Here is a 17,371-nt window from a genome sequence, read left to right as displayed (position 1 = left end):
AAAAGTACCCTGCACACAAATTAGATTAAAAAATCTATTAAATAGCACATATGACTTCTGAACAGCAGGCAAACAAGTTAGTTGTACTCGTAAGTGGTCTCTGACCAACTCTTATTGAAGACATGAGAAGCATACAGCTCTGTATCTTCCAACAGAGTGCTGCCTGCAAGTTTATCTCTGCTTTCAACTTCCTGTACTTTTGTAGTTACCTACAATGCAATGCACAAGGATGGGAAAGTCAAATCCATCTATCCAATAAATCTCAGCAATTTAAAAATATTTGACATCAGTGCATTGGTTGTTGAGGTCTAGGTATATGCAAAGGAAGGGGGAAAGAATGGCAGTGGGAGGAAGGGAAAGGAAACATAAATTATATGGAAACCTCACCGGTAGGAATTATGACATCACCTCCAGTCATGATTCAGTCTCTCTGATGTTGCTCCTTCTAAAATACACTGCACAGTCTTATCCAACTCAGAATCCCTATGGAGTGGTCTACCTGCCTCATGGAATGACTGCTCTCTCTCCACCCTCTCTATTCCCCCAGCTTTCTGCAGATTGGAGTCTGCTGTGCATTAGGAAATACTCTTATTGCAAGACTGAGGCAGTGAAAAAAGGTCAAGCTTCCAGTAAGTTTCTGCCCTCATTGATGTGGTCACTAAATGGTCAATGCTAAATCCAGATTATAAAAATCAATTGAAACTGTACCTAGATAGCAGCTAAGTATCCTAGCTTCATGCATCACTCATTTGATAACAGATGAGCTGTAAAAACAAGAACTTTGGCATATATTCAGTACCTTATCTCATGTTTTTACTTGTAACAAGTCAGGCTTGCATGTGCACTGAGGTTTGCAGACACAGGTGTAACATTCTGAGTCCTTACATGAAAACTACATCCATTAAAGGCACAGCATTCACGCAATGAAAACATTAGGAGAGCAGTCACACTTGAAGTCAGAATCTGAATGCAGCTACTGGAGGTTTTTATCTTTCGTACATGCCATCTGATTACAGAAAAAATCTAAAAAAAACTTAAAACTGGTACGTTTACGAAGGAAGATGGGAAAATAGGTACATCCTCTACTGTTTGTTTATCAACAGCCTAGTGCACCTTCTGAAATACTCCAGACAACAAAGTAACCAAAAGCTACAAAGTCACCATATAATTTTGTGGTTTGGAAAATTCTGTCTTAGAATTCCAACTAGAAACTTTTGAACAAAGAAAAAAATTCTCTAGGCAAATTTGCAACTAATAAAGTAACTTGTATCAACCATTTGTGTCTCAGTTCATTCTGTGCATTGACAGGGATCTCACGTTACTACTACAGCTTTCTTTTCCAAATTAGAACCACTAATGCTAAATAGGCAAGGGTAGACAGCTACTTCACACATCAGTAAAGTGGTATTAGCTTCAAGCAAATGAGGTCTCCTTTCTTCTTTCAAACACTCTGGAACAGCTGCAAAAGGCTTTGCCCTGGTCTAATGTGACAAAATTACTCACCTTCCCCATCAGGGCTCATATTTTCATAGGAGTCCCAGCGTATTAGTGGGTCCGATGTATTGTAATCAACTATTACTCCATGATCATTCTGAAGGTGTTCACATCCTAAAATGAAACACATGTTTGAGACCAAAAATTATCATTCACATATGTGATGATATACACACACAGATGTACATATGTATGTAGTCTTCTGACAGACGTTTGCTTCCTGGATGACAACACCCTATTCTAAGGGTGTTATACATTCTGAGATGTAAGAAGCAGCAAGAGGGGAAGAAAGGTTAAATAATACAGTTAAAATAATAATAAAAAAGCTTAATTTATCATTCAGAGAACTTTATCTTGAGCTTTTTGATTATAATGTAGGCTGATAATTTGGATCAGTTCCTAAATACAACTAACACAGATGATTGGCTCAGTCCTAGAGTGTCAGACATGATAGAGAGCTTTTGAGAATTAAACCATAAGTATCTATAAGGAGTTGACTTTAAGGGAATGATATAATTAGAATTTGTTACAGATTTTATTCTGATTCGTATCAGTTATCGTTCTGATACCAGAGCAATTTATCACTAAGGATGAACAGCTAAAAACTGTGACTTCATGTCCCTTCCAGTTCCCCCAAGGTGGCAGCTCTGCAGAATCTGAGATTAGACAGATGGCTTTCTATGTGTTTTGCTGCATTTGAGTATGCTCTGCCTAACATAACTGGAATTCTCAGCAGTAACCCATGTTTTTGTACCCTTAACAAGGCATTAAATAATGTTCAGGTTTTAAATGAATACAGTGAGGAATTTAGGCATAGTCCAGTGATTCAAAAGCAAAGCACAGGCATCAAGAACTCATGACTTTGAACTTGGCTTTGATACTGATACAAATCAAACAGTGCCTTTTCTCTTCTGTCTAGATTAGGGAATAAAGAAATCCTCAGTTATCAAACCTTTGGCAGTGTCTGCAAAGCAAGTCCTACTGTAAACTTTTCTAAAGCAATAGTATTATGCACATACTGTGGCTTTTAAAACAAAAATAGTTAGAATTAGGACAAGATGCTACGGTCCTGTACCTTTATGTACAGCCTGGAAAGAGCCATCTGTAGAGAGTTTCTGTGATGACATCTGTCACAAGCCACATTTATAAACTTTATTATAAAATATTCAGGGATCTCATATTCCTGACTGCATTCTTTCTTAAAAAGAACTGCATTCTTTCTTAAAAATATACCAGTCTAGTCATGCTCTAGAATACTATGTCCAGCTACAATCTACAGAATACAAGAATTATATTAATAAATTGAAGCAAATTCAGGGGAGCATGACCAGAGTGGTCAGGAATTAAAAGACTTTCCCTGTAAGGAAAGGCTGAGGGGTCAGGGCTTCTTCAGTCTGGAGACGAGAAGGCCTTGACAAGGAGCTGACAGCAGCCTCCTGAAGGCTGTAGAGGAGACAGCCATATTGGAGCAAGGCAGAAGGAAAAGAAACAGGCAAAATTTGAATCTAGATAAATTCAGAGTCAACATAAGGAAAAAATAATTCCACTGTGAGAACAGTCAGACATTTGAATAGCCCACCCACTGAGGCTGTGATGTTTCTGTCCTTGAAGTTTTTCATTATTTGACTGGACAAAGCTCTCAGCAAACTGCTCTGATCTCAAAAATGAGACTGGTTTCAGCAGGAGGATGGATTAGTGATACCCTATAGTTATTCTACAATTCTATATTTTCAAATGTAGAAAACTCATTTTGCAGAAATTTTAAATAAGTATTTCAAGATGTCACTGAAAACCAGGAAATAAACTCTCCAACCAATTCATAGGTTAGAAAGCCAACATTACTACCAGCACTGGCTGCATGGGGATTCCTCCTCAAAGCACGTACCCCCAGTAACCTAACAGACCAGGTTATATTCCTCAAACAAATACATACTCATCACATTTCCTGAATACATGCATATATGCTTATTATTTCTGTGGACTTATTTGGATATGGTTCCAGATTTTCTGATTAATTGTGACTGTTACAGCTGGTCTGAGGCTGCACAGATAATTTGGCCTAACAGACACTGACTAGACCAGCCTGGTCCATTCAATAGTAGAAATAAGTCCCCAGCTATGAAAGTGATTGGCTGAACTCGAGCTCAAGCAGGGGATCGCAGCCAATCCCGCTGAATCAGGAATGCACCTGTACCATTGGCCAGTGAGCTGGGCAGAGCTAAGACCTTTAACCAATCACGTTTGTAAGCGCAGGGAAATCGCAGCCCCTGTGGGAGGGGGCAGCATCAATAAACCACGGCTGCTGCTGCAGGAACTCGGGGCAGCTTTGTCACATTCCTGTCTCCAACACCAGCAACAATCAATCTTTTCTCTTCGAGAGCATTTCAAACGTGGTGATGTCATAATGTATGTCTCTTATCATTCCTTGTTCTGATAGATGATCCTTGTTCTCAAAACTAAGATCTCTACTAGTACATATTCATCACAAATGTAAGTAAATAAAGAAGCATTAGCTGGCACAAGACTTGTTAGTCACAGATGTAGAGAATTAACACGAAGTCTCTGGTATTTGTATTAAGCACTGTATGACGCAAAATGAAGCATTAACCACAAATACAGTTATCATATACTATTGTGCTAAAGTCAAAGAATTTTTCCATGTCTTCCCAGACTGCTACATAGACTTCTTTATTAACTTTTCCGAATTTAAACCACTAACTAATATATTTTAATGAAAAAGTAAAATTTCACATTTTTTACAAGAGAAGTGGAATAAAAGAGGAAAAAGTATTGGGTTTTTTTTTTTAAATGCATATTTCAGTATGATTTCTTTTCAAATTAAGCATATTTTGTTCTCTATGCTCACCTTGAATTTTCTCTGGAGTTTCTGAAAACACTAATTCCACCTTGCTGTAATCAGGGAAACGGTCATCTGAGAACAAAGAACATGAGCAAGATGTTTGCCAGGAGAGTACTTTCAGAGCACTCAGAAATCAGAATTCTCTATAGCTATTTATACATGCACTGCCATGACTCTTCCCTTCCCATCTGCAGCTTAGCGATCTGCTTTTAAAAGCCACATTTTTTGTGCCACATATTCTTCAGAAAAGACCACAAAAATGCCAGCTGAAGTCAAAAGCAGAAGAGATGTACAGTTCCTAAGCCTCTCTCTAGACAGTAGACAGACATGCCTTATAAAGAAAACACGCCCAGGAAAATTAAAATTGTTCCTCTTATTGAGTAAACCACAATACTTGACCACAGAACTTTTGGTAACCTTATGTTGCATGTTGCAGGAAAATATCCTTGATTTTAGTTTGCTAGTAATATAGGCTGAGGAAGTTCCAATCCTACATACAAACACAATAAAACTGACAATGTGATTTGGAAAATATGAGGACTAGTGCGACACATTTTCAAGTGTGTATGAAAAATCTGTGTCCATTCTTGGATATTCTGAAGAATATTAAAGGATTCAGACTATTTCACAAACACATTATGACTGTTTTCACTAGCCAGAAAAGGGAACAATTCAGCTCATTTCCTTCAATGGTGACTAAGAGAGTCACCATTTAAATGAATGTTGGTTGTTTTTATAAATGTGAGTGAAGGTGATGATGACTATGTAGGAGTAGCTGAACTATTCTGACAAGTTAACTTGCTTGAAGAGCTTTTCCTGTCATTTGGGTTTTGCTGGTGTCACACACTACAATTTAACTAACTCAAAGCAGTCTCCCTTTCCCCAAAAATTAAGGGTTGGGGGGGGAGGGGGAAGAAATCTTTTGAAAACACATGCTGAAGAAGATCATCACACGCACATGTTTTTACACCCGCACATATACACATCCAAGCAACCACAGAAGACAAGTACCTTTGTTGGCATTATCCAAATCTTCTTTGCCAAACACCAAGCTATATCCTTGAATAGCTCCAGTGTGAAACTGAAGGCGAAAAATCACATCACGAGTAGCTGACCTGTATTTTTTGTGGTAACACTTCATCTAGAAAGACACAGCAACACTGTATGTCAGAAAGTATTTTCTTACAATTCTGAACAAATGTGTGTATATATTAGTTGCTAATTAAAGTAGCCACAACACAATTTATTGTAGACATCTCTGATGTTTCAGCAAGTAGGATATGCATTATTCAATCCTTTAAGATTACACATGCCCAAGGCAGGATACTTCTAGATAGGTAAAAAATAATAATCACTATTTTCATGGTTATCAGTCACCTATCAGTAGGTTATGAGCCAGAATCACAACATGTGGCACTACAATATTGAAATACTGACCTGTATACAGACTTCTTCCACACCAAATTAATGAATTTCAGCACACCCATTTCAAAATAAATGAAGAATATGAGGACTTCTTCAAAGCAAGCCTGCAAGCTTACTATATCTATTTTTTGACTTGTAAAAAACCTGCTCTAGTGATGACAGGATCTCATTTTAAGTTACTACAGGAAGTTTATAGTAGTTTTGACACCTTGGCTAGAACATCGAACTCTACAAAAACATCTAGTATGAATTTCAGTGCTAAAAGTGAATACAACACCTATCCTCTAACACCAGCATCCCCCTTAGATTAAACCTATGGATGTTTTACCTACTAATTATCTGAGTCTACTGTAATACAAAGGCACTCAGCATTCTTACAGGAATATATAAACATTCTGGACTAAAAATTTTGTTATACTATCCTGATTATATCAGGATTTTTTTAAAAAACAGATATTAATGAAATGCATTAAAAAGAAAACAAATAACACTTTTATTAAAGTCAGAATAAGGAAAGCATCCTAGATAGAAAATGCCAAATGACTGAAGAGCATAGAGCTATTCAAATGAAGTAATGCAAGAAAGATGTAGGAGCTCACAAGGGATGGTTCTGAAAGTTGGGGTTATTAACTCATAGTTATGAAATTTTTCTCACTACAGAATTTGAAAAATCTAACATAAAATATTACTATCTAGCCTTCATTATAGTAACCCCATGACATCCTAAATTCCAGAAGTTAACCAGCACTAACCACACACCTGGCACACAGGACAACTTCTGAAATATTTCATCCCATATAGCAGAAATGTTTTCTTTTCAAGTATTCTGTATGCAAATCACATATTCCTAACCCATTATAAGGGCTGGGAGGTTCTCTATGCATGCAATCTCTTATTTCATCTGAAATCAAGGAGATTGTTTGTTTCTTTGTTTATTTGTTTTAAGAGAATCCCCTGCAGTATATTGGCAATACCAAGTAAAGTAGTATTTGCTTCGTTTTTAAACAGTGCTTCACATGCACTAAAAGGAACACTGTATACACATCCCTGTGTATTAAAGGGATCTAATTCCTTTTACTCCAACACAACTACCAGCATCACTTCCCTACTTTAAATACCGAAAATGTATGAGTAACAGTTTGACTGCTTGAGTCAATAAATAAATGCTTAATCTCCAGTATGCCATGCAACTCTGTAAAGGCAAAACACCATCACAAATGATGAAAAAGGCAGGTTTGCCCAGAAGCGAAAAACAGACAGAAACAGAATTAAGAGAGCCCTTATGAGAGATACTAGAACTAATTCCAAAATGTAGGACTGGTATGAAAGTAACTGTGATAACTCCATTTAACTGTATTATGTGATCAAAAATAACTGACAAAAAAGCTTCTTTAAGTTTATATACATTCATGCACTATTTAAATTTTGGCTTTGCAAAGTTGTTGGATTTACTCAAAATGTACTGTCTTTCACATAATCTCATTTATTAAAATGCAGAATGAAAGAAGGAGTTCCTCCTTCTTTCTACTTTGTAATTCAAAGTACCAGCCTTGAATTTTATCTAGACCAATTTAAAATGAAATAATTAAAAATTTAAATTAACTTAAAATTAATTTCATTTTAGCCCTAAGGAACTTACCTACAGGGAATTGCAAATTTCAATGAAAATCTGTCGTCTTTTACAATCAGGAATATTTTACCTCTATACCCAAAGACTGAAAATATCTTTTAGTGCTCAGTTTGCATAATAAGCTTACAGTGAAGTCTAGGCATAACTCTGAATTCTGACTCCACTACCTTTTGATGCCATAATCAAGAATTAATGCAGGCCACTGTAATGTGCTGGAAAATTCCTATATCCATTCGCAGATGTCAGTGCAGCTTGTCAACAGCTGCATCTGTTCTGTATAGCCATATACTATTCACAAGCTGTTAACAATTCCCTAAAGCTAAGGCAAGAAAGGATATTTTATTTACCTTTAAAAACAAACAAACATGCATTTCAAGTAGTTAAACCTTTTGGAATTGGAGATGCAGCATCTTAGAGATCATTATTTTTGTCCAGTATCAATGAAGTTTTTGTTCAGACGATAAAAAAATATTCAGAACTGAAGTTTTGGTTTAGGAAATACTGAAATGCTGAAAAAGACACTGGTTTGTTCAGAATTATCTCAAATAATAGCATGAGATTAAGAAAGATTATCTCTTTTAAAATAATGAATTACTGAAAAGCTACGTGCTTTTCTTTCGTTCTAAAATCTCATTTGAGATATACTGAGTTTATCTCAGACTGATTTCTGTTGTGATCTATTCCATTTCCTTAGGCACTAACAGTCCTTCAAAAAGTAACAAAATCTTAATTTGAAGCTGTCTTAAACTTTCAGAGTATGTCAATTTAAAATAGTATATTTAAAAACTGTTTTTCCATTTTTCAGTGAAAGAACAAAAGAACAATATACAGAACTGAATGGGGAGGGAAGATAAAAAAAAGAATCTAATACCAAGGACGCTTGTGGTTTAGGAATTGTATTCCCCAATTCAATGTTCCCACTGAAACACTTCAAACCACAAACCACTCGACCACACCTTCTCCCCTGCAGCAGGCTGAAGAGGATTGGAGGCACAAAAGGTGAAGATCACGGACTGAGATTACAACAATTTACTGAAAATAGCAGTGAAATAAGACAATGAACAGTAACAGCAACAATACTAAGAATAGAGTATACAAGAAAACAAGAACAACAAAAAAAATTAACTAATCACATACAATTGCTCAGACCTCCCACCCACAAAATCCCCAACAGTGCCCAACTGCTCCTTCCACTATGCAATCTGAACCAGAAGGAAGCCCTTCCCATCCCCCAAAAATGAAACATGATGGTATAGAATAACCTCTGTGTCCTAGCCATACCCCTCCTGGCGACTGCAAAAATTAAACCCGTCCCGATCAGGACCAGGACATTATCCACCCATTATTCTATGCCATCTATATCATGCCCAAATCCCACACCTTCCAACTATACACACACACATACACATACATATATATACATACACATATATATGTATGTACATACACACAAACAAAAGCAGAGGTATCATTTCCATAGCTACTGGCCCAATCCCTCCAAGATGTCTGCTGAGTTCATTCAATCCAATACTGTGAGTTCCATCTGTCCTAGGTGTCTTCCAGGGCAGGAGGGCTGTTTGGGTGTTGGGTGGTTGCAACAGGAGCTCCTGACTGGTGTATCTGGAACAGTTCCATCCTCACTGTTCATGGCAGTTATGACATACAGTGCAGTGTCATTCAGCAACCAACATTATACAGTTTATTATTACTGACTGTTCTCACCCAAAAATCAAATCCCCTTGAGGTGCACACATTTTCCTGTACCTCTGCATTACACACCAAGTGCACACAGGTCCTTGAGTAAAAACCCATGGATAGGTTTACCTTTGCTTGAAGCAGAACTAATTCAAACTCCCTTCCCTAACAAATTTCTCATGCACGACAGGGTCTTTATTCCCTTCTGCAGTATGTGGAGGTTTTGATTAGGCAGAGCCAGCTCAATTGGTAGAGTTCCAGTGTTAACTAACCCAGTGGCCTTCACTACATCCCAATGTTTGAAAGTCCCACCATCCACTGTTTTCAAAATGGTTTTTAACAGTCCATTGTAATGTTCAGCTTTCCCAGAAGCTGGTGCGTGGTAAAGAGTATGATACACCCACTCCATACCATATTCTCTGGCCCAGGTGTTTATACGGCAATTTCTAAAATGAGTCCATTTGTCTAACTCACTTCTTTCTGGGGTGTCATGTCTCCACAGGATTTGCTCTTCAAAGCCCAAGATGATTCTCCTGGCAGTGGTGTGAGGCACAGGATACATCTCCAGCCATCCAGTGGCTGTTTCCACCATAGTAAGAATGCAGGGCTTGCCTTGGTGGGTTTGCCTGAGTGTGATGCAAACAATGTGCCAGACTTCCCCGTATTTATGTTTTGACCATTGTCCCACATACCACAGAGGTTTTACCCACTTGTCCTGCTTGACTGCAGCACATTTCACAGTTATCTGATAGAGCCCATGGTTAAATCCACCCATCGATCATGAGCCCATCTGTATGTTGCATCTCCTCCCACATGATCTGAGGTGGCATGGGCCCAGCAAGCACAAAATAATTCACTCTTATGTTGCCTGTCCCGAACCACCTGAGACACATTAATCATGGCAACTTGATCATTTGTTGCTGCAATGTTCTTCGGTAGCCTGACTCTTCAGTATGTGTGCATTTACATGTAAATTTACATTAGAAGTACATGAGATACTTTTGCAGCCAACTTCTCTATCCAGGTAGAAATGTTTTGCTGCAATTCAACAGCCCGGACAGGTTCACCTCTGTGCTACCATTTTTTCCACCGGTATGGACACCCCCACAGTGCACCTGCCACCATCCATGAGTCAGTGTACAGATACAGTGCTGGCCATTTCTCTCATTCAGTGATATCTAAAGCCAACTGGATGCCTTTCAGCTCTCTGACCTGACTTGATCCACCTCGATCCACCTCAATAGCTTCTGTGACTGGTCACCTAGGACTCCATACAGCAGTTTTCTGCTTTCATTGTATCCTTACAATACAGCAGGCACTGTTGGTAAAGACAGCATATTGCTTTTCACTTTCTGGTGCTGATTATATAGGGGTGAAGGTGAAGTGCTGAGGTTTTCTCAGCACTTCTCCTGGCTCTCTGATGTTACTGCAAAACTTTTTCCTTCAGGCCAGTTTGTGCTGACTTCCAAGATCCCTGGGCAACTGGGATTTCCCATTCAAGCTCAATGTGTGATAAGCACGATTCATTCCATGAAGCACCAGTGGCATGTGCGAAACATCCTTTGAACATCCAACCCAGCACTGGTAGTTGAGGTGCCAGGAGGAGCTGTGCTTTGGTGTCAATCACTACTGAAGGCAGCTCAAACCCCTTCATAAGATGCCAGGATCTCTTTTTCAGTAGGGGTGTAGCAGGCCATGGATCCCCAACTCCAGAACCCCAGGTCTTGTCCTCACGTGTCCCTGGTACCTTTTCCATACACTCCAGGAAGGACCATTCTCCCCAGCTATGGTACAGAGCACACTTTTCACATCTTATCCTGTCCTGACTGGGCCAAGGGCTACTGCATGAGCAATCTTTAGTTTCACTTGTTCAAAAGCTTCTTGTTGTACAGGACCACACGTAGAAGTCATTCTTCTTCCAGGTCACTTGACAGAGAGGCCTTACAGTCTAACTGAAATCTGAAAACCACATCCTCCAGAAACCTAGGAAAGCCTGTGTTTCCTGCTTGCTCATTACATATCTGGGGGGGGGGGGGATATAGCTGCTACTTTTTTGACCACATCCATTGGAATCTGAAAACACTCACCTTGTCATTTTACTGCTAAAATCCGAATTTCCTGGGCAGGTCCCTTGACCTTACTCTGCTCTACAGCACAACTGGCCTTCAGGAAGATCTGGATTATCTTCTTGCCTTTCTCAAAAACTTCCTCTGCTGCGTAACCCTACAGAATTATGTAAACAGTGTACTGCAAGTCCTCTTCCCAACCCCAACGTACACATTCCAGGACAGGGATCTCAGTTGCTTGGCTTCATTATCATCTGTTTTCATATCAGATGGGCCACAATATCCCTGCATCAGACCAGCTATGTCACCAGGGGCTACCTAGCTGGTGTCTGAAATCTTTACCCATACATTATAGCTCACCCCGGGACAGGTGGTTTTCTCTAGCCCTGCTTCTTCCTCTTGTGGAGTCCCCTACTGCCTCTTCATCCCTCATTATGCCAACTGATTCAGTCTTGGATTTCTTCTTCTATATGGGATAAACTGCTACCAGCACATGTTGTTCCCCTGGTTCAGCTACAGTTTGAGTGGTCACAGTACCTGTTGACTGCTTTCTGTCCTTTCCTCTGAGGGTGCTGTCTGATAATGAGCAATGTCCACTAAATAGCAGCCAGAGCCCAGCACACTGCATAACTTCATGCCTCTCTGGAACTGCCAGACAGAGCATTTCTTCTTTTGCACGTTTTATCAGCTCAACAGAGTCTTGTAGTTGCTCAGGGGTGAACTTACAAACCATTAGAGCACAATAGTCCTTCAGAAGTTGGCCCATTTTCTCCTACCTTCCATGCCACTCAAGATGACCCACCCTCAGGGCAAATCTTGGAAAGACCCTCCTAAAAATCTCCGTAACTCTAAACGTGGTGTGGACCAGACTGAGGAGAGCTGGCAGACCTAGCATAAGAACATGCTTTCCTAAACATCCAAGGGGAATTCAAGAGTCTCAAAAACTGTAGTAACAGGTCAAAGAGAAAAAGGAGGTGAAAAGCTGGGGAAAATCATTCTCCCTTGTTTCCCCACAAACTGGGTATGATTATTAATGGACTCCCAAAGGTAGTGCTGGAGGTAAGGGCAGGAGAGCAGGACTCAATCCCAAATGACCCTCATTATCCTTGATGTTACCAATGTTACCACATCATAAGCTGGTATCACACAGTACATCAACAAAACAATCCTGATCCCTCTCCCTGATCTGAAAAATATCTTGACAGTTAGGTACCACACCACCTGGACAAATCAAGCAACAGTGTGACCAGTGGCTCTGGACCTAATGCAACAAAATGCTTGAAATCTGTTTCCAACACACTCTGGGCAGACATGTTGCTATCCTAACCCTTCAATGCCCCACACTGGGTGCCAAATAAGGCTAATTGTGGTTCAGGAACAGTGTTCTCCAATATGTTGTTCCCACTGAAACTCCAAACCACACACACTGCTCAATCACTTCCCCTCCCCCTCTCCCCTGCAGCAGATTGGAGAATTGGATGCACAAACAGTAACAGCAACAATAAAAATGACAGAGGGTACAAGTGAACAAAACAATTCACACAGACAATTCACATATGATTGTTCACAGATGTCTCCCCTTCCTCCTCATCCCTACCTCCCAGAAACTCCAGCAATACTCAAACACTCCCTCCATCATGCCACCTGACCAGAAGGAAGCCCTTCCCCTGTCCCTGAAAAATGACATGAGGTGGTACAAAATAAGCTTTGGGTCCAAACCGTGCCCCTTCTGGCTATTGAAAAATTTAACTCTATACTCGCCTCGGACATTATCTATACCTTACTTGGTATCACACTTTTTTGAGTGCCAGAACAATTAAGAATTACTTAGGTATTTTCTTTATAGCAGGTAGTTTTATAATTGTGCACACTGCCTGTCAAATTATAGGACAAGATATTTTAATACCAAATTACAAATACTCCCCACAGTAATCTTTATAAAGAAAAGAACAACGCAGGCCTTACTGGACTTGGTTATGCAAATGAGAATGATCAGAGCAATTGTTTTGAAAACAGTTTTCTCCTAAAAACCTTCTTGTTTGAGTTTTACAAGAGTTTTTATTCCCATGAATCTGGCATTTCATCCAATAATTTTTTTTTATAAGAACACAAAACAGGTTGGAGACTGTAAACTAAATATCATGTAAATAGATTTTCATTCCATACAATTAACTCACCATAATATCCCCCTTCAAAAGCTGGGCAGGGTCTATAGCAATGCAGATTCGATTTTGATTTTCTGACCCTATGCTACTTGACAGGAGAAAAAAAAATAAATAAAATACATGGTTTAAAGACACAAAAACACAAAGCAAACAACAAACCCACAAACAAAACTAAAAAGGCCATGCAATTCTGCAGTCATGAAAATTAAAACCTAAATTCAAACACAATGGAAAAAGCTTACAACTTACTATATTCCAGATGTATAAACTGGTTGCATAGCCTGGTATAACTTCAAAAAAGGCCGACAAGCTGAAAAGCCAACAAAAAAGAGTGCTTTGTAATATTCAGATGCAGGAAAACAATTACCATTAGGAAACTTCATGCACATCCAGAATGAGGAAAACAGCACACAAATGGTAATGCTGGACTGTCAAAATATCCTTCAAAGCAAAATTGGCTGAAAGGTATTTATTTTTTATTGTATTGCAGACTAGTTCAGATTTCAATAAGAGGGACTTTAAAGGATTCTAGTAAGGAAGGAAACAAATTCTGCGAGAAAACAAAAGTATTAAAGGAAGAATGACAATGGCTAAAAGAAAGCAAATACTCAATACAAAAATAAAAACCTTTTCAAAATAAACAAATTATTTGATCTTCAGTTTTGTTTCAAAATAAATAAGGCGCTTAAATTTCAACCTACAACAAACAATATCCTAACTTTATTAAAGCAGTTATTTTAGAAATAAAATCAGACTAAACAACGACAATATAATCATTGCAAATTCATTCTGATTGTATTACAAAAAAACAGTGCCATTTTACCTTCAGACAATAAAAATGCAAAACACAAAACTGTTATTTAATCATAAATCATTAAGACCTCTAAGTTCATCAAGTCCAACCATAAAAGTTGGATTCCTTTACTGTGCTCTAGCACATCATTTCATCATTTTAATTTTAAAGCCACTTAGGATTGCAAGCCACATTAGTAGCACTGGTGAGGCCACACCTCAACTATTGTGTTCAGTTCTGGGCCGCTCCAAGAAAGGCACTGAAGTGCAGTAGTGTGTCCAGAAAAGGTCAAGGGAGCTGGTGAAGAGTCTCCACACGTGTCCTATGGGGAGAGGCTAAAGAAGCAAGGTTGTTTACCCTGGAGAAAAGGAGTCTCAGGGAGACCTTACCACTCCCTATAACTGCCTGAAAGGAGGTTGTAGCAAGGTGGTAGTCAGCCTCTTCTTCTGGACAACTAATGATACAATAAGAGGACACAGCCTCCCTCAAGCTGCACAGAGAAGGTTCCTTCTGGACAGCAGGAAGAATTTTTTCACTAAAAGGGTTGTTAAACCTTGGCACAGAATGCTTCAGGTGGTGGAGTCACACCATCCCTGTAGGTGTTCAAGAACAACTGGACATGGCACTTAGTACCATGATCTAGTTGATAAGGCAATGATGGGTCAAAGGCTGGACTCAATGAACTTGGAGGTCCTTTTCCAAACTGAACTATTATGTGTAATTCCGTAAATATACCCTATCCAAACAAAACCCAATCTCAAAATAGAGATTATAATTATTTCCCAAAACAAAGAGTAAATGGCTGTGAAACCTGACCAGGTTTTCAGATCCTTTGCAGTAACAGGGACCACAACAGTTCAGAGATAGGCAGATATGAGTAGCATCAACTATTCATCTAACAAAGAACAAGATACTGATTTCACCTGCTCCAATTTTTACTCTTAGAATGCTTTTCTTTTGGTTACTTTATTTGGAATATTTAGATGGATATCAAGAAGATATTAATACTATTTTGACATTCATGCAGGCTTTCTAGAAAGTTCCAAAATCCTACACCTGAATAGGAAAAATTAGGTAATTTACCTCCCCCAGCATCTAAGTTTGGGATGCCATGAAGGATAACATAGTGCAGGAAAAGAGGGGTTGCATTCATTTTCACAGATCCAGATAGAAGGCCACTTAAGAACTGCACATATCTGAAAACAAAAAGTTTATCTGAATTATATAAAACCACCAATACCAGGGACATACATTATTTACACAATGGTATTTCCAGATTATGAGTAATGAATAGCACTGTGACAATGTACATAACTCCAAAATAATAATCTTCACAAAACAGTATGACAAGACTCTTTACCACTGTATTAAATCCATGGCTGTTACACTGCTATAGTTGATATCTTTATTTTAGTTATTTACATTACTACTCTAAGTAAGAAACTAAGTAGACGAGACAGTTGTTTTGGTACACACTCCTAGTTACAACTGTAGTCTTTGATGTCTTTCACAGCAGCATGATATGGGTCCCATCCAATTTACAGTGAAGTTACTGTCATTAAAGCAAGACCAAGAAGTGCCCTTGTCAGGAATCTTAGCATTAAGGGCAATGAGGTCAAATAACATCTTCATAATCAGAAGTGATCTCATTCAGCACAAAACAAGAAGAAAACTACCACAGTAGTATGAAAATTATTCTATTTCTGCGATTTAATATGTGGTTTGGTCACAAAGTCATGAGCAAATACATGCAAGTAGACATTACTACAGTGTCTTTAATTTTTCCACTGGGTTTGAGTCCCTTTTTCTTCCACGCCTATGAGAAGACCTTCATTTAACTTTATTCTCAGGAATGTATAGAGAAAATCACCTCTTTTTCACCTTTATGAACAGATTTCATTAACTGAACTCCTGGTGACACCACAACTAAGGATATCCTGCCAAGAAACAACAGCTTTGCTACCCCAGAATGGGGGCTGTGCTTTAAAATAGGTTTCATTTCACAGAGAGCTTGCAAAGCTCAGCTTATTTTAAATGTTAAGAAAACGCAACTTTGTTGTTGTTGTTTTCTCCTTCAGTCTTTCTGAAAAGATTTGGTACATCAAAAGCATAAATTTTACAAACTGACATACCTAACATGACAAAGAAAACAATGTGTTAAAATGTTTTGCCAGTGACCTCTCATGACTTTAATAAATTAGTTTATTAATATCAGTGTGAACATTTTCTCTCTACCAGCTTTTAATTATTAAAACAATTTGACTGAATTTTTGAAAACCTTTCTCAAGGCAGTGCACTTAAGGGGCCTATAGACAGTTGTTTTATTTTTAAGAATAGCATTCAAAGATTTATGCTGAAGGTTTATAAGATCTTTTTTTTAAATGAAAGGTTTCTACCTGCATTTCTCACTCAGACAAATCTTCAACTGCTTATCTCAGAATGTATTCAAAATAGATCTGTGGATCTGTTGTAGATCATTGTTATAGTACCCAACTAGCAGTAGGGAAAAGCTAAGTGACTTAATGGCCACTATTTATTTTTATCTGGACAAGATTTAGTGGGGAAAAGGTTTCAAAATGTGAAAAATGGGTGTATTTTCATATTTTACAATTTTGAGATCCACTTAAATTACAACCATTTGTACATCAACTGGGTTTTAACAAGGATATCACTATTAATTACCCAGCAATGGTTTCAGAGAAAAAGCATATTAAAAGGCCACTGACTGATCAGAATGGGAACAAGGAGTATAAAATTATCCACAAATATTAAGAGAGCTGGTTTTCCTTTCACTGCAATACAATTAGCGACCACTGCCAGGCCAGGCAAAGGTAGGAGAGGTGAGATTTGGGAGAACAGTTCTGACAAACAGTTTGGTAAACCACCTCTGTTCTCCTGAGAAATGACACTCCAAAGTATGTGTATATGTCAGGAAGATGGTAAGGGCAGCACAAGTTCAGTACTGGTGAGCAAAGATGTTAACTCCATCAGTCAAGCAGCAAACTGAGCATCTCTCAGGCCCTCCCCCTGCAGTTACCACCAGAAGAATTAAGCAAGTATCCTTGAAGGGTGTGTAGGAAACAATGATGCAACCATTTATACCCATTTAACATCTAGCTTTAGGGCTCACATACAGTTTACTTAAGTTAGTAGCTACCGAAGCTTCCTGTCAACATGGTTGAAAAACTGCCCTGATGCACAATTCACAGACTGTTGTGGAGGTTCCTGGCTCCCACTGAAATA

General features: G+C 38.6%; 1 protein-coding gene across 1 annotated transcript in view; it reads right to left on the bottom strand.

Annotated features, from left to right (window-relative positions):
- TNS3 (tensin 3) overlaps positions 1-17,371 on the bottom strand; it is a 104,121-nt gene that overhangs the window by 74,751 nt on the left and 11,999 nt on the right. The window contains exons 6-11 of the mRNA XM_062498303.1: positions 15,212-15,324; positions 13,585-13,645; positions 13,348-13,423; positions 5,366-5,495; positions 4,361-4,426; positions 1,504-1,608 (exon numbers count right to left, since the gene is read on the bottom strand). Of these exons, the coding sequence (XP_062354287.1) occupies positions 1,504-1,608; positions 4,361-4,426; positions 5,366-5,495; positions 13,348-13,423; positions 13,585-13,645; positions 15,212-15,324 (551 nt within the window). The remainder of the gene's footprint in view (positions 1-1,503; positions 1,609-4,360; positions 4,427-5,365; positions 5,496-13,347; positions 13,424-13,584; positions 13,646-15,211; positions 15,325-17,371) is intronic.

The sequence above is a fragment of the Cinclus cinclus genome, chromosome 1 (assembly GCF_963662255.1).
Source record: "Cinclus cinclus chromosome 1, bCinCin1.1, whole genome shotgun sequence".
Taxonomy (NCBI): Eukaryota; Metazoa; Chordata; class Aves; order Passeriformes; family Cinclidae; genus Cinclus; species Cinclus cinclus.
This window is presented reverse-complemented; position numbering and strand designations above follow the sequence as displayed.